We start from the raw sequence: 23,492 nt of genomic DNA, 5'->3' as shown, positions 1-23,492 counted from the left end.
GATAAGAGACATCAATCAGCTATGTCACTTATGTGGTGCTTGGGCTGTTATTTGTTTCCCCGCGTCCAAGCACGAGTCTTTATGGACAGAACATGTAAGACAATGAAACGCGCTTGGGCGGGTGATGACCACCTGCACTGTCTTACCATCTTATCATGCTGCACGTCATAAAATTAAGCTCTCGAACCTGGGACCCTGGATGAATCGACTGTCTGACAACAATCGCCGCCACCGAGATTCAGTGAAACCATGACCTTTCAGCTGTTTCCCCACCTGTCAAAGTCCAAGCAGATACACATAACGTCTCTTTGCGGCACCACAACAATGCATGCTTTGTGAAATAAGCGAGTTGTTCACTGTGGTAAAGACATTATGGCCCATCGGTCTCGGCACACCTTCTGTATGAACTCGAATATGTACTCCGTATATCTGCCAAGGCGCCAACATTGCACTAAACACGGGTAGATCCGAGGTGAAGTTCCTTGCAGCTCCGACTGTCACAGTCATTGAAAGGTCAGATCTTGAGGCTGTCACAACATTCTGCATGTGAATTCCATTCATGACCGCAGGCAGCCCATGACACATCGTCCATCCCTCCACTCGTCGTTACTCATTCGCACGCACTCGCCACCTGTGATGACTTCTTCTTCCAATAGGCATCATTCCATCTCGAAAACGCCGTCTACGACAACCCTGGCCTGCTAAACCGCGAAGCGAAACCCCGCCACCAAATCCACTCATTCATCACACACAATGCTTTGTTGACCTGCAATTGCTGTTGGTATCATCCGCCGCTCTTTCGGTCCATCTCCACCATGTCGCGAAAGAGTATCAGAACTCGGCGAAAGCCCCGAGTTTCATACCACGACCTCAGTGACTCGGATGATTTTGAGTTTATGACCCAACCACAGTCGACCCGACCTTCCCGTGCGGCTCGCCGCAATCAGACCTATCGCGAGTCGAGTGACGATGAGTCGAGCGCCGACGACGACGACGACGACGACGACGACGACGACGACGATGTTAGTTCCTCCTCCACCCCCGATGTCGAGCCTGCGCCGAATCCCTCTCGAGCTCCCCGGCAATCGCAGCCAAAGCCTAGGTTGCCTCCAAAATTCGATAGTCATCTTTCGGCTCGTCAAAACATCTTGAAGCGCCAACGTGAGGCTGAGGCTTCTTCGTTCTCATTCTCCACATACAAGCAGAGCAAAATTCAGAGGACAAACCCTGTCGCAAAGGTCATTGTGGAGATCAAAGCCTCAGAGCCGGAGCCAGCCTCGACTTTCAAAATTCCGCCCTGGCAGGAGCTTCCCTATCAGGTCCTGAAGAACATCATGACATTTGCATCCTATCCCCTCTACCATCAAGCCTCGCGCTCATCGTCTTCGATTCAATGGCTATGTGAGACATCAATGCTCTGTCGTTCTTTCCACGAAGCCTGCATGGCTGCCTTGCTTTACAGTCCTCCATTATACCCCTCTCGAAGAGCTCATGGGTTAATCGCACTTCTTCGCCAGTCACGAAATAGACCAGTCATCGAGTACCGTAGCAAGATCCACCGACTGGACATCGAAGTTAAACAACTTTTGGTGAAGAAGAGCGGGATTGATCTTGAGATTCTCCTCAATCAGACTCCCCTGTTACGAGAGCTGCGCTTATATTCTAATTATGACGACCTGAACACCGTCATATGGGCCCAGCGTGGAGCCACCAAGTCGAAATGGTCTTATCCCGACCGACTCTTTGACCTTCTCCAGGAGAAAAACATAGCTCTCAACAGTTTCGAGTGGAATGGCCGTTTCCCGAGTGCGATCGAGGCTCTAGAAATCGCAGCTAAGGTTCATTCTCAACCTTCCTTCTTTCGCTTGAAAGAGGTCGCCTTCCTCAACTTCAGCATGCCAGACAAGGCAACGCCAACAGACATCTCCAGGGCACACAGCCTGTTTGAATCGGCTCTGTCTCAACTTCCCGAACTTCGACGACTGACTCTGCGAGCATGTCCCATGGTAGGACCTGCACTTATCTCAATGTTACCAGGGTCTCTCCACCACCTGGAAATATCCAATTGCCTTTATCTTGACTCACCGGCTCTCCAAGCCTTTCTCGTCACTGGAGGTGCACATTTGACAAGCCTCCGACTCTCTGGAAACCAATCAATGTCCCTAGAGTTCATGTCGTCCTTGAAAACACTATGCCCTCGTCTCCAAGACCTGAGGATAGATCTGTTGTACATCGACCCTACCTCATACAATGACCGGGAGCCGTTGTACGACGAACTTTTGCCTAGTGGTCCACCTACATGGCCAGAGAACTTGACCAATATCGCTCTCGACAATCTTCGTCAACTTTCCGCTGAGGATGCCGAGGGTTTACTGGCGTCTCTAGTGGACGCTGCCAAGGACTTGCAGAGCCTGAAACGAATCGACATCAAGGCGATTCTCAACGGCTCCAGCTGGAGAGACCGAGCCGAGTTGAGAAGAAAATGGCTACCAAAACTACAAGAGGTGTTTCTCAACACAAGCGAACCACCGAAAGAACTGAATCGGCGAAAACCGATCAGCAATATGATGGCGACACAAGCTCGATCATTGAATCAAAGACAGAGTCAACGCATCGCGACAAATCTTCTGAACAAGGCGAGCTCCACAGATGCCAGCGATAGCGACAGTGCAGCTAATAGCACCTCCAAACATGCACGGTGTGACTTTGTCAACCTGATTATCTCTGACCAACGACCGGCTCAGGATCAATACCGCGAAGATGATTTTCTAGACGATGAACCTAGCGGGGATGAGGAGTGGAACGGACGAGATACAGATCCGACTTTGTCCACGAGATATGCTTGGTGATTGATGCGTTTGGGTGGTTACTTGATTGACGGATATTGGGTTATATTTCTTGATGAACAAAGTTATGCGATATGATGGCAAATAGGAAATGGCACAGGCACAGGCACAGGCACCGGTTCGTAGGACTCGAATGCGAAAAGGGCTATGGTAAAGGATAGTGTACGCACGGATGCGAATGAACCTAGGGAGCTAATTAGTTGGCTTACTGATGGATTCGGGAGGGTTCTGTTGTCAAATCAGTTCAACGAGCAACACCTTTGGGAGGCACATGGAGATAGCCACCGAGTGAGAGTAGCTGTTACAATAGCGATAAATGATGTCTCCCTGATCAATGTTATGCAGCACATGTGACCACGGCTCCTCAGACAGCAGGGGGGGGGGGGTGGAATAAGTGTTTCTTGCGCACACACATACACACAGTTCGAATCAATCCATCGGTAAAAGAGAATTTATTTCATCCAGCGAACCCCCTTCTTGCTTCCCTTCTTAGCTCACATGGCATCGATACGGTACGTAGGTATGTACAAAATTTTACACTCTTGAGTCTCGAATTTTTCTTTTTCTTCAACAGACAACACAGATGAGTAGATGGTGAAGCAATAATGTTTCACTTTTTAGGAGAGGGAATCAATTGCGTTAGCAGCTTCTTTTGGTTTGTTTGTTTCCAGTTGTGCGTCCGCCTTCTTCCCTCTCCCCTAGCCACTCACTCGTCGTTGTATCGGTCTAATACCTTACCCGAGAAGGGGGGGGGGGGGTTTTCAACAGCAGGTGAGGGTTCATCTACACTTTCAATCCAATCTCCTCAGCCCAGGGTAACACAAACAGATCTCCTACGGATGCCACGGATGCCTTGGACTCGACGAGGGATTTGGCGGCCTAATTGGTTTGTTAGTCTCATTATTCTTCATTGATGGTGAAAATGTGGGAAGGGGACCGGCAGGGGTTTGGGACTTACAGCCTTGACTTTCTCAGAGGAAACCTTGTCAATGCCTGTGGCAACCTCATCGATCTGGAATGCTTTGCCACCTGCAATCAGACCTGATCCAGTAGCTTCGAGGCCAGCTTCTGTCTGCTGACCAGCTTCGAGGGCCTTGAACTTGGCAACAGCGACGGCCTTTTTGATGTCTTCTTCGGCAATCTCTCCCGCTGCAACCTTCTTGAGGGTGTCGACGACATTCCGGCTAGCCTTGCCAATGCTGCTAGCGCTTCCAGTGATGGTGACGTACAGAAGACCGGCGTCTGAGTATGCGGCGTGCTGTGTTGAGATTTGAACGTTGGGGATCTCAGCGCCAGCCTTGGCCAACAGGGCAAAGCCAGGGGACCATTTGATGCTCGATTGTCCTCCTAGCAGAGCGGCGAGAACGGCAATCTCGGGCTTGTACGAGGATCCGGCTGTGAACGAGCTTGATCCTGGGAAGCCGAGGATCATAACGTTGCCAGATCCGTGTGCGATTCTTTCTTCTCCACCGTAGTACTTGGAAGCAGGGCTGGACAATTTTTGTTGTGAAGACTGGACATCTGAGAAGAATTCGCCTACCCATTTGGACAGCTCCGAGTGGGCGGCACCGTTTGCGACGACCGCGAAATTGTCCTTTGCGTATGCGGCGTCTCCAAATTGGGCGATGCCTTCGGCGTCGAGGTATTTGAGAGGAGAGGAAGAGGTTGGATTTAAGGGCTGGCCCAAGCCGCGGTGGAAAGCAGTCCCATGAACCGAGTTAAGGGCCAAGGATAATGGGGAGCCCAAGAGAGCCTTCTGGCCTAGCTTGATAACGTGAATCACCTCCTCGTTGAGCTCGTGAGCTGTAGCATTGTCAGTGTACCTCCGTGGGAATTATTTCGAGCTCACGTACTTGCATATCTTGTTTTTGTGATGATCTCGCCCAACAGTTCGGTAAAATATGGCAGGTCTTCTCGCAGGAATTTGGCTCGGAGGACGAGGCTTTCTCGGGAGTGGTAGGCTGATAGCTCACCACCTAGAAGTTCGGCTTCTCTGGTGATTCGAAGGGCCGATCGCTTGGTGGTGGACTGTACTACATGGTCAGCAGTTTCGTCGACGGGGAGGGTTGATCTCGTGGATGTGTCTGACCTTGAAAGCAAACTTTTCGAGAGCATCCGAGTATCCTGGTAAAGGTTCGTATCGGGAGCCAGCTTTTGCGACAACGGCCAAGGTCGTGGTCGCTCCTGGGATGTCTCTGCCGGCGTACTTGACGCCAGAGGCATTTCCAGTCTCGTATTGAAAGCTGCCGGAAGCTGGAGCAGCGAGGCCTCTGGTTTGAAGGGCAACTCGAGGAATGCGGCGGTGGCTAGCTCGCAAGGCTTTGGAGCCTAGCGCAGCTGGTGAAGCCATGACGAGGTGATATGTTGGTGATGTGGGTGCGGTGCAGGAGGTGCTGGCATCGAACAAAAGCTCCCAAGCATGAACTTTGGAGGTGGTTCACAAGTTGTATGCGGATGGGATGAGCTTGCAACACGAGGATGCTGATTGGTTGACGTCTAGTGTGCCAAGCATCTTCTCTTTATGGCTCCACTCTCTCCCAGCAAACCTCAACCACGACCATATTTCTCTTTTCCTTCTGGAACAGCACCAACTTGTTGAGCGAAGCCATTTGCTGCTGCACGCTGTGCTCGGTCAAACAGCCCTCACTTGAAAGTCGACTGACTCGACTGTTGTGTGCTGTCTGAAATATCCACGCCATCATCCCTCTGCCCGCAATTTCCGTGCAGCCGCAAAGTACACAAACTATGGTCACGTGATATCTCAAATTCATGGCGACTTCCCTGGAGGTGAGAACCAGTGCAAGACTTCTGGTTGTTCGCCCTTGGATCTAACCTGGCACCGATAGCATGCGAAACTCTGCTGCCTTGTCGTCGAAGATGTCTACGGCCCCTTCCTATCAGTCAGTCCTTGAGGCCAATTCCTCTTCTCTCCCATCCCTAACCTCTTCTCACAGCATATTTTTCAAGTGCTCGCCGAATGTGGTCGATTGGCTGGTCCACAACTAGCTCAGAAATGCAGACTTCCTTTACGCCAACTCCAGTCCGGTTTAGCAAGTCTGATACAACTACGACTGGTTTACCATCATACTCCATCTCAAGGGATCACAAGCTATCAAGCCAACACGACCAATGCATACAATCTAATCAGAACTGGGCAGCTCATTCAGCTAGCGGAACAGAGTGAAGGTCACGATGCCGCTAGAATACTACAACAACTTGCCTTGCTAGGATATTCCACCGCGCGAGAATTAGAGGCTCGGATTCTTGAACTGCCACCACATGAAGAGCAAAGTGATGGGAGCACGAATCCGAAACCAAACGGACATTCTGATCGCATGTCTCTCGACAATCCAACTACTCTCCAGAAGGACTTTAAAAGCAATCTGCGTCGGTTAATCGACAACAAGTATATCTGCAGAGTCCGCGACTCCCACTTTTCGTCGACGTACGATGCCAGGACCGAGGTCGAGCGTGAGTTATTCGGTGGTGGCGGCAATTCTTCTACAAAAAGCAAAAAGGCACAAGCAGAAGCGGATGAGATGGTCTCTATTCGACTCGCTCAACGTCTGGATGCTAGCGTGTCATCATACGATGTCCTCAATGAGCTTTCATCGACCAATCTTGACCGTCGGACCTTGCTTTGCCTCGATTACTCCAACTCGATAATCATGCACCGCAATAAAGCGCTCGCATCTTTGGCTGAGACGATGCTCGGCGCTCAAACTGCACGGGTTCTGCATGCCTCTGCTAAGCAAGTTGACCTTGGCTCACGCGCAGCTGATTCAGCCCTTGACAATAATGTTAGCACAAGCTTGCGTACAGTTCTGGACGTTGCCGAGATCGAAGATGAAGTAGAACATGGCGAAGAGGCGATGATGCGACCGTTGAGGATTTCACAAAATGGCAGGAGCAATGCCCGAGCTCCTAACGGGAATCATTCGAGCTTCACAGGAAACGGGTCACATACCCACATCAACATCCAAGACCATTTGGCCATACTGTCCGAGAGTCATTTTTCTTTCATCCAGAATGACCTAAGGACGGGTATGTGGAGCATTGACCATAATCGGATGAATCTTTTTCTTCGAGACAAAGAGATGATGCGAATTGTTCAAGACGAATATGTGAAGCATGGACCCAGTCTCAGGATCCTCCGAATGCTCAGTGAAAAAGGCAAATTGGACGAAAAAAGCCTGCAAGAAATCGGTCTTCTAGGCGCCAAAGACCTCAGAAAGACCCTAGGCTATTTGCAATCTGCGGGCCTTCTAGAACTTCAAGAGGTACCAAGGGAGCCACAGCGCCAGCCCAACCGCACTATCTTTTTGTGGTTCTATGATGCGGAAAGGGTCCAGAAATTGCTCCTCCACCGACTTTACAAGTCCATGTCTCGGCTTTACCAACGCCTTCACATTGAGAGGCAGAAGCTGTCCGCTCTCACGAGCCATTTAGAACGGGAAGATGTCGCCCAAGATAATTTAGCCAAGAAGCAGCTGGAAGAGTTGGCGGAATTACGCCAGAAGGAAAGCTGGTTCGCGTCTGAAATAGGACGCTTGGACCAATCAGTTGCACTGCTGCGAGACTTGTGACCTCGAGACCCTCATTTCTCCAAGCCGACTCTCGATCGAATTTGGATCTGGTCTGATAATAAGAAAACAAATGATCCTTGAGTCACCATGCATACTACAATTACAGATGCGAGCATCGGATGTACTTGCCTGACCGGCTTTCCTTTGAGTGACACTGTTCGCCTCTGTACTGGTCTATGTCGACCAGGGCGGCGATCCTAAGACAATTCGAGAAGCTCTAGCGAGGTGCGTGGCCGCGATTTGGATGCAAATGTTGGCATGCATTCCAGGGATCTTCAATCGAGATTCTGGGCCGCATGTGAGACTGTGTCTCGTGTTCGAACTCGGAATGCTCGAAGGCTACCCACCCAAGGGCCCGAATTTTACAGCTCCACCAAGAGTTAGTCGCCGGGACTAGTTGATCCTCCATGGGACGGGGACCAGAGCCCTTTACAGGAAAGGAGCCACTTTCTGCTGGCCTGACATCTCGATCGGCGTCACAGTTTGAGGGGTTACTTCTTGCCGTTTATCCTGTACACGTGGGTAACACCGGAGCTATGAGTTCGCCTCTGGTGTCAGGAGGCCAGCAACAAGGCAAACTCCGACCGGGTCGCCCTTATCAGCGTCGACACGTGTTGATAGGAAGGCCGTTTAAGGGATCACCCAAGCAGTCACCTTTACAACTTCGAAAATGCCTGGTGCCAAAGTCCCACGGAACTCGCCACTGCTGACGAGCAAACATGCTTGAGGCGACTGACGATCTCCAAACTCCGATCTTTAGAACTTTGTCAACCATGCATACTCCGTAATGAACCACGAGATTGTCAGGGTCGACAAGCGAAAGACTCGCTCACAGGGGCGCATCTCAGCACGGGTAGCATGGAAGTCTTGGCAGAGGACGTTGAAGCAGCCAATCATAATACGAGATTCACCCACGCTCTGATGGATACTATACTCATTCGCGAACCTCAAGCTCTCACAAGATACTTGGCTACCGTCCTCGGTCTCGATGGTGCCTTAAGACGTGATTGACTCTCTCGTCGTAACAAAGCCTCACATCCAGCCGTCCCATCGAACGTCGCGTTGTCGCCAAGTATTCACGTTTTCGCTCTCCCCATCGAGGTCCCTTTCAGTCCACTCGTCCTGCCTATCGTCAACGTCTCAAGCACCCACGTGTTGCTTGAGAGCATCTTGGCTCTCACGCTCTCGTGGGTACAATATCTCGGCGCAGACCCTCACTTGCCTCGATTGACACAAAGTGCTACCTCCCAAGGCTGAAGGGCATATTGGCAAGGCTTGGATTTTTTGGCAACTGTTGATGACACTCTCATTCGCCTCTCCATGGAACGACAAGGTATAGTGGTCTTTCCACAGTGGGGGTGTGAGGTCTGCAGTGTGAAAAATGTCTTCAGAAGTCTTCAGATGTATAAAACGACAGAGGGGTCCAAGAATCGGTGCGTTTCTTTGGTCAAATATCTTCATTCTCGAACTCTTTGCGACCGAGTTTTCATCGTTAAAGACGAAAAACCGCCAAGATGGTGGCCCTACCTCAATATGACTACATCTTTGCCTTTGCTATGATCTTTTCGTTCCTGGACGCCTGGAACATCGGAGCCAACGATGTCGCCAATTCCTTCGCCACGTCCGTTTCCTCGCGGTCTTTGACCATGCTTCAGGCCATGGTGATAGCCACGGTATGTGAATTTGGGGGTGCTGTTCTGGCTGGTGCTCGTGTCTCGGGAACAATCAAGAATGGAATCATCAGGGTCAATGACTTCACTGAGAACCCCTCAGTTCTGATGCTGGGCATGTTGTGCGCCTTGGTGGGATCTTCCCTCTGGCTCACGCTTGCAACCAAGGTGAGTAGTCGTCAATCCAAGCTGGTCGCTGGCACGAGAGCTTACAACTTTTCAGATCGGTCTTCCTGTCTCAACCAGTCATTCAATTGTTGGTGGTATCATCGGAACAGGTTTTGCGACACTTGGAGCCAGCGGTGTCAACTGGTCCTGGAAGGGTGTCAGTCAGGTCTTTGCCGCCTGGGGTATTGCACCTGGTATTGCAGGTGGTTTTGCTGCCATCATCTTCTTGATCACCAAGTACGCCGTGCTCGAGCGCAAGAACTCTCTCAGAAATGGATTGTGGATGGTGCCCGTCTACTTCGGTGTGACTGCCGCCGTCCTCACCATGTCCATCGTCTGGAAAGGAGGTATGTCTAGAATTTCCAATCGTATAGTTGCGCCACATGATTAATCATTTGCAGCTGCATCTCTCAACCTCGACGACTGGGGTGCTGGTGAGACTGCAGGTACCATCTTCGGTACCGCCGCCGGTGTCGTCCTTCTCTATGCCATCTTCCTTCTCCCTTTCCTTTACCGACGCCTCGTCATGGAAGACTGGACACTCAAGTCCTGGGAAGTCATCAAAGGCCCTCTCCTCTGGCGACGCGGACCTGTCCCACCAATCCCAGAAGGTCATGCTGGAGCCGTTATTCAAGATTACTACCGTGGTCACAACTTTGGCACCCCAGGAGCCGAGGTGCCTGCCGACGGCAGCCTTGAACCCTCCCCTGCTGCAGGTGGTCTCAAAGAAGCTCAGGCTGGCGCTGATGGTGCTGCCTCGAACAGCTCAATCGAAGAGAAGGGACCTGGAGGACTTGACCCCTACCTCAGTCTGGAAGACCGCTCTAAGCTTAAGGCCCAGGAGTACCCATGGAAGACTCCACGAGGATTCTGGGATCGATGCGTCTACTACTTCATGCGCGGAGTCAATCGCGATATTGTCGAGGAGCAGACCTCCGCGAAGCCCAAGGGATTTGCTGCCAACATCCTCGCCAAAGATCTGTCCAAGATCCACGTCCATGTTCCTCACTACGACAACAAGACCGAGCATCTGTACTCCTTCCTTCAGGTCATGACCGCTGCCGTTGCCTCTTTCGGCCACGGTGCCAACGATGTCTCCAATGCTGTCGGCCCCCTCTCTGCCATCTATGGTATTTGGCAAACCAACGAAGCCTCGTCTCGATCCGAAGTCCCCATCTGGATTCTCGCCTACGGTGGCGCTGCCATCTCCATCGGTCTGTGGATGTATGGATACAACATGATGCGAAATCTTGGTAACCGCCTGACCCTCCACTCCCCCTCTCGAGGTTTCTCCATGGAGTTGGGCGCTGCGTTGACTGTCGTCATTGCCACTCGTCTTGCCCTGCCCATCTCCACCACCCAGTGCATCACCGGCGCCACTGTTGGTGTCGGTCTCTGCTCCGGAACTCTCAGAGCTATCAACTGGCGCATGATCGCCTGGATCTACATGGGTTGGTTCATCACCTTGCCCGTTGCGGCTACTATCTCCGGCGGCTTGATGGCCATCATCATCAACGCCCCCCGATGGGAAATCATCCCCGTTGCTGCCAACTAAGGGATTGGGAGATGAAATCATCTTTTCTTTGTCTCCAGTCATTACGGTAATTGCTTCACACTTGGTGACATAAACACCAAGCATGAAATTTCACAGAAAGTCTCTGTATCATAAAATCGTCCTATACAGACAGTCCATGATATTGATTCTAATGGGTATCAGAGGGGACGGGACGGATGAGTACAACGACAATGATCAGGTTTAGATCACACTCGGAAGTGACACCAGTTATTATTGTCACGAAAAATTGCAGGACTACGCAACCATACGTCAGATAGAGATTGATCTTTTCCAATAATGTCATTCATTTATGTCCCTCGAACAATTTTGCATATTTCCTTTCCTATGTGGAATTTAAGGTCGAACCTAAGGTCCTCCGTGGGAGATATGATCTATTCAACTTCTTAGATTTCAGTGGCAGTATATATGAGGTCACGATGATCATCATTAACCCCCTACCAGAACCTAATTCGATCCGCCTTGACACTTGATCCTCCACCCTCCATTCTCTTCGGGTAGCGCAATGATGACGACTCCCTCAAGACTTGTCAGGGTCTATATAGACGGAAGACCCATCCACCCACCCATCCACCCACCGACTCCAGAAACAGAGGCATTTATAGCCAGCCATCCTGTCTGATCCTCGACCCGTCCTTTCAACCAAGCCCCTCCAACAGAGAGATAGAACCAGAGTGATACCTCGATCACCATGTGTCAAAATCAATGTCGACGTCAACGTCAACGTCAACGTCAATCTTTCCAATCCAAGCTGAGCCTTCCTACAAGGAAAGCCAAGAACTAGAACCAAGATCTCGAATGTGCAACGTTTCTGATTAGGCATATATTACTGGCTACAAGAACTGGGGAGACGAAACTGGGGGTTTTAGATCCAAAAACGAGGATTTGTAGAAAGAGATTGACAAGAAGTTTTTCTTTTCTTTTTTCTCTCTCCCTCCTACAGGAGTGGCTTGAATTGAATGTACACACATCTAGAACCAAGATGTCATTACTGAATATTTGAGTATTCATACACGTGTTGTGTTGTGATGTGATACCTATCCTATCGCGAGACGTGAACCTCTTATCCAAGGAATGGGAGCTTCAAAGCCATGCATGCATATGTTATTAGTGACCGATCACTCGATCAATGAATCATCAAGGATTTATTTAATTCAACAAAGATCAACATTAAGATCAAGATGCTGGGCGCCGCAGCTCTATAGCATTGAGTCTTCTTCGTCCACATCATCACTATCCACGATTCGCCTCGATCTTCCTGGTGCCGGTGCGTGACAACAAGTGCCTTTTGCAGATGAATTGTCTTTGCTTTTTTGGATGGTATCTGTGTGACGTCTGGTGATGATCGCTGCTAGGTCAGGCATATCATCTCCATCGTGAAATCCAATGCTTTCCTGGGAGGCAATTAAAGGAGGATCTTCCATGTGCCGGTTAGGCCGAGATTTGGTGCTTTTGTCTTTTTTGTGAGATGTGATTGTCTGGTGCTCGGTCGAATCGTAGTCATCATCGACGATGAAACCGTCTAGATCATCCTCATCCTCATCGTCGTCAATGATATGGGGAAGTGATCTTTTCTTGGTAGATGAGGGGGCTGTGCGTGATGCATTGCTATGACGTTTAGTCGCACTCGCCCTCGCCCTCGCCTTACTTCCCGTCGCTTTGACTTTCACTTTCTGACTCTCAGAAGAGTCGTCTTGTGTCTCCGAGTCTGCTTCTTGGGGTAGATCAAAGACATCGCATCTCGATGGTCGTTCCCAATCATGAGATGTGCTTGTCATTTTCTTGAATGCCTGTACCAACCTTCTGGTCGTCCGAGAGTGCCTGATTGCATCCGTCTTCCCCAGCCTCCGTTGCTGATGAGGAAACTCTCCCATCCTTATTCGCTGGGTATATTGATCAGCAGTGCCCGCCACTCGAACATATTGTAATTCGAGCTGCATTTCCTCGGCCTCGGTTAACAAGACCTCCTTCATAGGTGGAACATTGGCAATCTCAATGTCTCTCGTTGTTTTCACCATTTTCGGCTCTTGTTTCGATTTGCGATCTGCGGATTTGCCGTTTCCCAAGAACGCAAAACCGGTTTCAACGCCATCTGGCATGTGAAATTTCTTCGCTGGCTTTTTGGCGTTCTTGGGTTTTCTCTTCCTGGGTTCGATTGAGCCCCCTTGGGTGTTTTCAGCTGGAATCTCGACCACGCACTTGTCCACCACAGGAACAATATCTTTGGGTACAATTCGAGGAGAAAGATCTTCATGGAATTGAAAGTCCCTTCCATCCTCAATCTTGCCCTGAATCTTCTCATAATTGTCTTTTGCTTTGTAATAGTCATTCTCTTCCTTGCCTCGCATCAGCAAGAGAACAATGATTCCGGCCCTTTTGCGGCCTGTTCGTCCCATGCGCTGTAGCATTCGAATGGGTGATTTGTGGCAGTCGTAGCACACGATCATGTCAACCTCACCGATATCAAGACCTTCTTCGCCAATAGAGGTGGCCACGATCGTATTAATCGTGCCAGCTTTGAATTTATTGACAATGTCGAGTTGAGTTTTCTGGTCCATGCCTTCCGACCCTTTAGTTCCGGACTGTCCCACGAAAACATGAGGCTTGATCATTGGTTGGTGTCTTTTGAGAACTCGGACAATCTCCTCAGCACTGTCTCTGTAATGGGTGAAGATCATAATTCGGGTTGACTTTTGTGTCTCGCTCTGCCCATTTGCGGCGTCCATGAAATGATTGAGCACAACAGTTTTGAGGTGTGACAGTTTTGGATGACCAACGAAGTCAGGGTTGGCCATCCAGCTTCGAAGTCGATTCATCAGCTTTACGAAGTTTTCGTCCTCGGCAAGTTGTTTGTGGTATTTTCCCCCGGAAGACGCCCCTTCGGTAAATGTCCGCATCTTGTTGAAGAAAGGACCGATTCCATGATATTTGAGAAGTTCCAGATTGTGAGCCAGACTCATCAAGGGCGTGAAAATGCCTCGCAGCATACCTTTGACCGGGAAGCCAGCATTTCTGCCAGCCTCTGACCTTGACCAGTCTTCCCAAGCCTTTTTGAGACCAAAGAGAGTAATCTTCTCTGGGTCACTGGACCAATATGCGTTTTGTGAGCAAAGCTTGGTCATCAGTGGACGAGTCGCAGCAGAGAACATCTCCAAGGCCATGGTGATTTCATCCGAATAGTCAAAAACCTCCAGCTGGACATTTTTTGAGTGAACGAATGGGCGAATATCCAACGAGTCTTCTGTCCTGATCTCGACTCTACCGATACCAAGACCGTCTATGACTGCTTGAACTGCTTCCACTGTCGAACCGGGCGTTGCGGTTAACGCGAGTACGCGGAAGCTTGAATTGTATCGTCGCAAAAACTTGACGACTTCGACGTAGGCAAAATTACCGGTAGCTTTGTGGGCTTCGTCCACCACCACAAGCACAATTTTCTTGGGGTCGCACATGCCATTCTTCAAATCGTTGATTAGTGTTTGTGGGGTCATGAAAAAGACACGCTTTTCCTGCCACTCCTCTGCACGAAGGGCAGGTGAGACCTCGCCGGTGAGCATTGTCGTTGTGGATCGGGGAATGCCAGCAATGTTGAAACAGGCATCGATTTGTTGTGCGACTAGGGGCTTAGTAGGCGCGACAAAGACGATCTGAGCCTCCTTAGTCCAACGGAACCAGTTTAACATGACGGTGGCAGCAATGAATGTTTTGCCGAGGCCGGTAGGAAGGGCGACGAGGAGATTGTTGAATAGGCTCTTATGAACGATGTTATATTGGTAGTCTCTGATGCGGCCTAGATTTGTAGGGTAGACCCAGGTTTTCATGGCTTCGCGGTTGATTTGGTGATGTGTAGGGGGCTCATTGCGGTTGGACATAGGCCAGTTGGGGGCCCTTGACTGCGTTTGATTCAACGCTGCCGGCTGCTGGGTGGTGTGCAAGCCATGAAGTGTAGTCTGGCGGAATGAATTGGATTTCTGGAGAGGTGCTCGAGTGTTGGAGGAGGTTTGAGCGGCTCCATCCATTCGACTCTTGTGTATTGCCGATGTTGCGGTAGCATTCTCGAACGCTTCCAACAAGGCAAGATCATCATCGTCATCGTCATCAAACTCGTCGATAATGGTGGTTTGTGGCGCTGGAATTTTGTCTGGTGAAGGGCCTGGGGACGGGTTTGCATTCTGCTTTGGTTTCATCCATCGAGGCCCTCTGATCCTGGAAGGAGATGAGAATTGTTGTTGTGTTAACTGGGTCACAAAAGTGTTGCCGGCCTGATCTTCTGCGAGAGGAACATGGATGTGATCTTCATACTTTGATTTCCGCACTCCCAGATTCTCATTGAGCTCGTCGACTTCAACATAGCTAGAGGGTAAGTCATAGTCGCTCTCACCGACCGAGCTGTCAGTGCGGCGGCGCTTTCGCGACCGAGGAATGTCGTCTGTCTGAGAACTAGGAACAAGGATTTCACTCTCAGAAGTTGACTCGGCTTCGTCATCGATAAAGTCCATTGTTTTGAGTCATTTGGATTGAGGGATGACAGGGTATGTTAATGAGAGCGTCATGAGGTGGATGTCAATGCGGGGTTGGAGATACGCTTTCGAAGTTTTTGTGTCTTTGGTTGACGTTGGCTCTGAGGCCTTGATCGATATTGGGAAAGGCGCGTGGATGACGCGTTGAATGACGCGAAGTCACATGATCAACATTGAAGTCACGTGATAAGTCGCTTCAGAGCCTCTTTGGTTATGAGGCGCGAAAATCTGTTTAGTTTACCTCACTCAACGATTGAATTGATGCTGGAGCATTAGAAAGAACGATCTAGCCTCGATCATGTTAAAGCTCGGGCATTCCAGTGTAGAGGCAAGAGTGTAGCTGGGTAGATTTGGATTGGTTGACTTTGAGAATACGAGGTAATTTCCCTTGTTTGCCAATGTTAACCAGCTCAGGGCCATTCAGTCTCTCATCCCACACAAGGTAAAAGGGCGTTGGGCTTCAAATTTTCCATCATGTATGTGCTACGCGTATGTACTGGATGTTCCTACAGTATTATTTGAAGCACGTGGTTGATGGCGGGATGTGTCGATCTATTGCCGACATATGATATGCTGCTGTCATTATGCTTGTGTGTGCCAAAAACAGATGTACGACGTTTCCAGATCTTTGGTCGTCTTGGTTGTCTTTCCACAGTCTCTGCCTGGCCTATCGACGCCCCGGAGGACTGTTTGTTCGAATGTCACATTGTGGGCGTTTTTTAATTTTTCTAGTTAGGTCATGGCTAAGGATCTACCAAAACCAAAATTGAAGGGTCAGAATTTCAGTCAATCAAGAAATCGGTTCGGGCCTTGAATGCCCAGGGCAGGGAACCACCTGGCAGCTGTTTATTGGAATCCAATCAGCAAGCTTTCAGCCACTATTTATGCCGGCAAGGCTTACCTAACTGTATGCAAAAGCTGCCCTAGCGGCCCCAAACTGATCCCCTCTGTCAGTCCACTGCTTCACCACTCCAGGGCCCAAACCCCAGGCAGCGCGAGGCGGACCCAGAAGGCCAGGGATCCCGTCACCTAACGAACCAACGACCTGTCTCGTGGTACGCCACTTGCACCTTTCCGAAACACTAACCTTGTAAACAAGCATTGCCCATCATCTACGGAAATTGATAGAACGAAGTGTATACATCGCTGTTGCCAATGGCCACACAACAGCGTCTCTTCATGGAAGGACGAGGGCTGGCGTAGGGCGGCGAACCAAACTCGATATGTACATATGTAGGCATCTCCTTCTGTCGCGCGGGATTTCCCATGCGTTGATCCTCCATCTCACGCGTTTGCATCTGGTCTGCTTTACGTTGGCATTTACTCGATGCCGTCCATTCATTTCTAATCACGACGTCAAATCTTGACCTGATTCCGACTCGACGCTCGCTTTACTCTCTGTCTGCCCTCGACGGTGTTTTCCAATATATCAACGTAAAACCTTGACGGCATTTCTCACCCTCCGAGGCAACATGCGCTTTTTCACGGTTTTCACCGCCTTTGGCTTTGCTGCTCTGGTCGTAGGCCAAGAAGCCAGCAGCACAACGAGTTCTCCCACGTCACTTGCCTCGATCGACCCTCAGATTGGATGTCTGCAGAAGTGTAAGTGTACAGGAACAAGGTAAATGTTGTAGAATTTGTGGCAGCTGATGGAGGTGGTTACATAGGTGGATCTGCAGATGTCTGTTGTCAGGCTGCTTGCGTCAACGTGCCTTGTCCGAGTCAATTGCAGGCCAACGCCACGACCGAATGTGCCGCAGCTTGTCCTCAAGGTAATGGAACAGCCGAAGAGACTAAGGAATATGCCGATTGCCAATCGGCGTGCATCAGCTCCTTGTTTATGACAGCCACAACAACGGGAGGTTCAACAGAACCAACGAGCGGGAGTAGCAATACAGCATCCGTTGGGTCAAATGCGGCAACCACCACCGCTTCCTCTGGATCTGGTAGGTTCCATCCTGACATGGTTGTGGACTCCGTTACAGGACTGACCGAGACACAGAAGATTCAGCAGACACGACCTCATCGGGTAATGCCGCAGGTGCAACATCAACAGGAAACAGTGCACCAGAAGCTATCCACAAGAACATAATTGGACTTGGATTCATTGGGCTGGTTATTCTGGGGGTGGCTGTATAAGCAGCCAGGAATTCTCGCCGATGACACATCTTACTTATCCTTCTGAGTTGTCAAGTCTGGATTTGTTTGTGTTCATGATGACCTGCGGATGTTTTGTTCTTACCTTCTGCTGAAGCTGGCGTTGCGGATTCTTGATACGACGGGCTCAGGAAGCGCGATTAGAGAAAAAATTGAGAAAAAAGTTTCCGACTGGACTCAAAGCTTGTGACATCAGTGTAGATCCATGAGTGTGTCTGTATTGTATATGAAATTATGTGGTGTTTCATAAGTGCCATGAGTGCCATGATTGCCCAGTTGGAGGATTGCACGTCAAAACCCATCACGGCAAGGTAGCACGCGACCGTTATTTTTCCGGAAGGGAAGGAGCGGCAAGGCAGCCTGACAGCGCTTGGTTCCTGCCTTTTCACTGGTTTATCTCTTGGCAGATGACGTTGGCAACGTGCTTGGCTTCCTGGGCTTCTAAGCGAACCTCTCCTCTGCCGCGATATCGCTCACTACGCTACACTTGTTATTTCTTTGCTCGGTAGGGGTCTTTTTATCCATTTTAATTATTAGCTGACACTCTTGTGTCTGCCAAATCCATGGAGATGATGCCAATCCCAACGCGGATAAGGTAGGTGGTCAGACGACTCGATATCCAGACCCGTTTTCTCCGCCCAGAGCTTGAACGTTTGAGCAACATCCCAAGTCCTGACACCCAAGGCAAGGCGTACACACCATCCATATTAGTGCCACTCTCTATTGATTGCCATTTCTCAAGTCAGCCTCTCCCTTCTGTGAAGCGTTCATCTCTCCATCCTTCCTGCATTTACAGTTCATTTCATTTCTTGTGCTTGAACATTGCCAGTCAATATCAACTCCGAATGGCGCAGTCATTTTCCCAGCACGGTATATGATTCAGGAGTCGGCTCGCAAGCGCCATGCCTGACCCCAACCATCCCTCCCCGGACTCAACCCTTTTCACCGACCATCGCCTGCGAAAGTCTTCGATAGACCACCATGCAGATCAATGGCGACCACATCCATCTCGCCGATCCCTACCCTCTTTCCTACGACCATCCTATCAATCCCGCCTTCTCCACAAACTCGATGCCTTTACTGATAGGCTAGTGGCCATATTGAAAGCTCCTCGGCCGCGGAGGTATCTGGCAACCTTCCTCGTCGCTGGCGTGTTCCTATTGCTCTTGTGGACGCAGTTTCTTTCAAACTTTGTGCAAGAGGAACGAGCCGTGTGGGAGGCTTTGAAGGGAGACATGAAGCCCTCCACAGCCGACCACTTCGGCATCAACATCAGGCCCCATTTCCCCAATATGATACACATGCAGGATTTGGATCCCAGGCTTCTGCCAGATTCCTCTAAGCATAAGTCAGGCACAACATCGGAGAAGAAGCGCCTTATTTTTGTAGGAGATATTCATGGCTGCAAGGCTGAGCTGGAACAATTGCTAGCAAAAGTCAACTTTGATCCGAAGACAGACCACCTGATTGCCGCTGGAGACATGGTGGCCAAAGGACCGGACACTGCCGGTGTAGTAGATCTTCTTCGGGCGTACAAGGCTTCTTGTGTTCGAGGAAATCATGAAGACCGCCTGCTTCTGGTCGCAGATCAGGTCAAGTCAGCATCATTGAGGACCAACAAGCCGAAAAGCGGCAAAAGTCCAGATAAGTCTCTCCAGGATTCATTCACTGCAGACACGCCCGAGATGCAACTTGCCAAAGCTCTGAACGCTGAACAGCTTGATTACCTGAGGCGTTGTCCGGTCATTCTCCGGGTTGGGGAAATGAAAGCATTTGGTGGGCAAGTCGTGGTCGTGCATGGGGGACTTGTTCCTGGCGTTGGCCTTATGGACCAGGATCCGGCCTCTGTGATGAATATGCGAGTCATTGATCTCAAGACTCATGTTCCTTCCAAGAACCATGAGCGGGCGGGAAGCGTCCCCTGGTATCATCTCTGGAACAAATACCAACAGCTAGTACCTGCGAAGCAACGCCTTGCAGGATACAGAGACAGCGGAAGATGGTCATCGCCAACGTCTCACACGACTGTGGTCTATGGCCATGATTCCAAAAAAGGTCTCCTACTGAAGACCTACACCAAAGGTCTAGACTCTGGATGTGTCAGGGGGGGCAAACTCACCGCTTTGGTTGCGGGGGACAATGGCAAGCAACACATTGTTCAGGTCAAATGTAAAAAATCTGCTACTGGTGCTCTGGCAGATTGAAAGTTGCAGCCAGGGCTGGTCCTCTGGCCACAACCTTGAGATTAATTGTGATCAAAATGAAAATTTAATCCATCACTCCAGCGAGATCTGAATTGTGTGGACCATGACAGTTTTTCTGACAATGGAATGTGTGGGCACGTGTTTCACCAGCCTCTTTGTTGCTTTTGAATCAAGAATGTGCCCATTCAAACCTGAAAGCGGCCACTCTCACTTCAGTCGCACATTGCAAGATACCTATTCACTATGGCTGATCCGGTTGCAATCGCTTTCAAGCTCTCATGATTCACGTTTCTTTGTGCAGATTCAAGCCTCTCTGAATGGACGAGCTTGTAATTAGGATCCCAAGTGGGCACATCGCAGGTCGCAATGCCGCCGATCTTGACAATCGAATTGCATTTTACATTTTCTCTGGACAGTCTCAGATGTCACACCGATCTCAACCGAGACAACCTGCTTCATTCTCATACTTGTCCTCAGACATGGGTTGAGAAACCCCATCCACCCTGTCCTAGCGTGACAAAGTCAACATTCAAATATGCCCTCCACAGACCCCGATGAATGCTTCGTCAAGTCAAGTCCCCGATCTCAATCACCATCAGGAAGCCGTCAGCAAACATCGATTATGCCTCCCACGATTGTCGAACAAGGCAGCCCACTCGAAGCCTCATCCATGTTTTCCAAGAGGCAGTCGAGCCCTCAAGTCCCTCACGAAGATGCCGGGAACCCTATGTACACCTCCCCTTCCTCCAACAGAAGATCGAGGACACCTAGACCGAAAGCCTTCAGACCTCAATCACAGTCTCTAGAATTGGCGGCAATAGTTGTTACCCCTTCACTGTTACAGACCGCGATGGTCGATCCGCCTCTTACCTTGGACCGTTTACAGCCTGAGCCACTAGCACCACCTCACACCCCGTGTCTGCGATCAACCATCGACTTCGATCATTCAGCCAAAGATGTCCCTCTCCCTGTGACGCCCGGAACCGCGGGTGTTGTTCCCCTAGATGAAGGCTGCTGCTCGTCGTTGCAGAATGACCTAACTGCACGATTGGAAAATACCGAGCACGCCCTCGTCGTTCAAAAGCACGAGTATCAAAAGACAATTGATAAACTAGAGGTGTTGATCGAAGACCTTTCAAGGGACCTTCATACCACCAATCGTCGCTTTCAGCAGAAGAGCGACCATAATGGGGTACTAAAGATGGAGACTAGACGTGCCACCCAGGAGAAAACTGATGCCGAAGAGCGTGAGCGAGTTACGAAGTTAGCTCTGCAACGCAGTCGAACGGAGTCCCGAGAGCTACGGTCTGTCATGGACATGCAGCAAAACATGTTACGTGAGTATACCATCAAAAACCAAGATCTAACATCACAGCGCGATGCATCTTGTTCTAAGCTCAAGATACTGGAGACTAGTCTTGCAGAGACTATCATTGTCAAAGAAACATGTCTAAAGGAACTTCAGAAATGCAGAGAGATTTGCCAGCGCCTTTATGAAGAGAGGAAATATATTCGCCACTGGACCGAGAAGATCATGGAACTGAAATCCAAGGATAGTGCCGACTACATGCTTCTCTATGATCACCTAAAGAACCAGTCTGTCCATCGTACAGATGAAGATTACACAATGAGCATCTCCCCTCTTGTGCCTCAGCAGACCCTGGCCAAGGCTCTCGAGGTCGCATCATCATCATCACCATCACCAATCTCAGAAATCTCGCGCAAGGAGAGTTCTCCTCATGAGACTAAAATTGAGTCTGGTCTTGATCACGAGCTGGTAACAACCAAAGTCTTCAAAGCCTCCTTTTGGGACAAATATGATCTCAAGCAAGTTCCGCACAGTGCTTTGGAGATGCACAACTTGCAGCCATTCTCAAGCAACATGATCAAAACCTTGAATTTGCGACTTGAAACCGGCAATACCCCTGTGGAAGTGATCGATGCTATCTTAACAGATGCATTGAACAATTTCCATGCTCTGGCAAAGGCGCGGAATTTAGCCTCGCATCAAATATTTTCTAGCGATGATATGCGAATCAGCGAGGTGTCCACATCATCGAGCTTCAGTAGTACAAAGCCGACCCTGAAGTTGAGGATCCCACGAGTTGCGCGCCCAGTTCAACCAGTTAGTCAACGGCCGATCATGCCTTACGTACCTCGACATCAGCCAGCTAGAGCCCCAAGAAAAGACTCCACGGTATCGTCTGCTACAAGTAGCGATGTCTCTTATCACAACGACAGAATGGGAATCAAGAGACGCGGCAGCTCAATCTCGACTACCCCGAGAACAACCCCCGAGTCCGAATCGCAAACATCTGCATTCTCAGCAAGTCGTTTTCCGCGTCTGCTTGGCCTCAGAGGAGGAAGTGGTGGGTCGAGACGATCGATATTTTCATTTTCCTCGTCGGAATCATGGCTTCCCAGCATCACCTGGAGTGAAGATCAAGGGACACCCAGTACAGGCAGCGAGCAGGGCATCCAAACTACCACCAAGTCTCCACGACGGACACATGGTGACGGTGTTCTACGGGTCCTGGGCAAATTGTATCTCCATGCTGAATCGTTGATCCTCGCATTTGTCATTGGGTCGTTACTTATCACCCGACCATTCAGCAACTCCTTTAATGGGTATGAGGTCTTCTCGCGACACACCCAGAATGTGACGATGTCGCACCCGGTAGTCGACACAACTGTGAGACCACTGGGGAAGATGTTCATCACTAGCAACCCTATGACGCTGATGAATACCACGGAATTGCTTTTGTGCAAGAGTGCCAACAAGTCGCTGAATGAATCTCAGATTCTGACCACCCAATGCGCAAATCTCATTGAAGTGGATGATGGGATTGGAGACAATCAAACCACAGCAACAACTAGCCTGCAAGACATCCAGAGGATGGTCAAACCGGTGGTTGAGACCCAGTATATCACTGTCTTTGCAGACGGAGCCATTCCCCCGTTAGTTTCATGCCCTGCCCCGCCACCACTACCACCAGTTGAATGTCCGAAACTCGAACCCATTGCATGTCCCATTCAAACTCCAGTGTCGAGATGTCCACATCCATATTCCTATCCAGACCCTTGTCCCTGTCTCGAAGACATCAATCCCAAGAAACCATTTAACCCGACAGCCCAATATGGCAAAATGAAGGCCAAACCCATGCCCCCTGGTTTTCCCAGCAGTGGTTCACAGCGGTCCGATTCCAAAACCAACATGACGTTAGCGGGCGAGCAGAATCAGCAAGATCGTACTCTGTCGGACTCCGCGGCGATTTCCGGATCTGGATCTGGATCTGAATCTTCATATGATCGTCCACGGCGTCCAACGAAAGTGGACATTATCAAATGGGGTGATCACGTTCGACCCGGACGTTTGGGACCTATACCGCCAATTCAACGATTATTGAGTGCTATTCGAAATAAGTTGCTTAGTTGAGATGATTTAGGGTTCTTGGATGACCGGAAAACGTGGAAGAAACGACACTGGAGGAGGGTTTCTTTTTTTCTTTTCTCTTTCATCTTCATTTCATTTCCTTTTCTTGTCTTATTTACCATGGAAAGCGAAAATGATGAAATATCAAAGAAGTAGGACATTGGGTTGCAAAGGGCACGGAATGAAGAGAAAGAGAGAGTGAGATACTTAATAGGTAGCTATGTGAATGGATATTAGGATGGATATTGGGCGACATACCTGGGTATCAACACGGACGTCAAACGGAATACATCAGTGCGCGATATGTACTGTATGTACATATGTGTACCCCAACT

The 23,492-nt window shown here is 49.8% G+C and overlaps 8 protein-coding genes across 8 annotated transcripts; 6 read left to right on the top strand and 2 right to left on the bottom strand.

Annotated features, from left to right (window-relative positions):
- The first annotated feature begins 529 nt into the window (after positions 1–529).
- Positions 530–3,174, top strand: PV10_04137 (uncharacterized protein). The gene has a single exon (XM_016368659.1). It carries the CDS (start codon positions 816–818, stop codon positions 2,847–2,849), a length of 2,034 nt encoding a protein of 677 aa, XP_016224447.1. The 5' UTR covers positions 530–815; the 3' UTR covers positions 2,850–3,174.
- A 109-nt stretch (positions 3,175–3,283) lies between these two features.
- Positions 3,284–5,276, bottom strand: PV10_04136 (uncharacterized protein). The gene is made up of 4 exons (XM_016368658.1): positions 4,936–5,276; positions 4,700–4,874; positions 3,805–4,649; positions 3,284–3,725 (listed from the first exon to the last, which is right to left on the bottom strand). The coding sequence occupies exons 1-4, from the start codon at positions 5,194–5,196 to the stop codon at positions 3,630–3,632; spliced, it is 1,377 nt and encodes a 458-aa protein (XP_016224446.1). The 5' UTR covers positions 5,197–5,276; the 3' UTR covers positions 3,284–3,629.
- Positions 5,277–5,615: 339 nt separating this feature from the next.
- On the top strand, positions 5,616–7,432 carry PV10_04135 (uncharacterized protein; the record flags this gene model as incomplete). Its single annotated transcript, XM_016368657.1, has 3 exons — positions 5,616–5,633; positions 5,693–5,746; positions 5,801–7,432. The coding sequence occupies 3 exons, from the start codon at positions 5,616–5,618 to the stop codon at positions 7,430–7,432; spliced, it is 1,704 nt and encodes a 567-aa protein (XP_016224445.1).
- A 1,514-nt stretch (positions 7,433–8,946) lies between these two features.
- On the top strand, positions 8,947–10,825 carry PV10_04134 (uncharacterized protein; the record flags this gene model as incomplete). The annotated part of the gene is made up of 3 exons (XM_016368656.1): positions 8,947–9,270; positions 9,326–9,617; positions 9,672–10,825. 3 exons carry the CDS (start codon positions 8,947–8,949, stop codon positions 10,823–10,825), a joined length of 1,770 nt encoding a protein of 589 aa, XP_016224444.1.
- Positions 10,826–12,042: 1,217 nt separating this feature from the next.
- Positions 12,043–15,342, bottom strand: PV10_04133 (uncharacterized protein; the record flags this gene model as incomplete). The annotated part of the gene is made up of 1 exon (XM_016368655.1): positions 12,043–15,342. The coding sequence occupies one exon, from the start codon at positions 15,340–15,342 to the stop codon at positions 12,043–12,045; it is 3,300 nt and encodes a 1,099-aa protein (XP_016224443.1).
- A 1,278-nt stretch (positions 15,343–16,620) lies between these two features.
- PV10_04132 (uncharacterized protein) lies at positions 16,621–17,756 on the top strand. The gene is made up of 3 exons (XM_016368654.1): positions 16,621–16,965; positions 17,031–17,309; positions 17,366–17,756. Exons 1-3 carry the CDS (start codon positions 16,836–16,838, stop codon positions 17,500–17,502), a joined length of 546 nt encoding a protein of 181 aa, XP_016224442.1. The 5' UTR covers positions 16,621–16,835; the 3' UTR covers positions 17,503–17,756.
- Positions 17,757–18,422: 666 nt separating this feature from the next.
- On the top strand, positions 18,423–19,792 carry PV10_04131 (uncharacterized protein; the record flags this gene model as incomplete). Its single annotated transcript, XM_016368653.1, has 1 exon — positions 18,423–19,792. The coding sequence occupies one exon, from the start codon at positions 18,423–18,425 to the stop codon at positions 19,722–19,724; it is 1,302 nt and encodes a 433-aa protein (XP_016224441.1). The 3' UTR covers positions 19,725–19,792.
- Positions 19,793–20,259: 467 nt separating this feature from the next.
- PV10_04130 (uncharacterized protein) lies at positions 20,260–23,160 on the top strand (the record flags this gene model as incomplete). Its single annotated transcript, XM_016368652.1, has 1 exon — positions 20,260–23,160. The coding sequence occupies one exon, from the start codon at positions 20,260–20,262 to the stop codon at positions 23,158–23,160; it is 2,901 nt and encodes a 966-aa protein (XP_016224440.1).
- Between the last annotated feature and the right edge of the window lie 332 nt (positions 23,161–23,492).

This window comes from Exophiala mesophila, assembly GCF_000836275.1.
Source record: "Exophiala mesophila strain CBS 40295 unplaced genomic scaffold supercont1.3, whole genome shotgun sequence".
Taxonomy (NCBI): domain Eukaryota; kingdom Fungi; phylum Ascomycota; class Eurotiomycetes; order Chaetothyriales; family Herpotrichiellaceae; genus Exophiala; species Exophiala mesophila.
The sequence above is the reverse complement of the archived record's forward strand: the minus strand, read 5'-3'. Positions and strand labels throughout refer to the sequence as shown.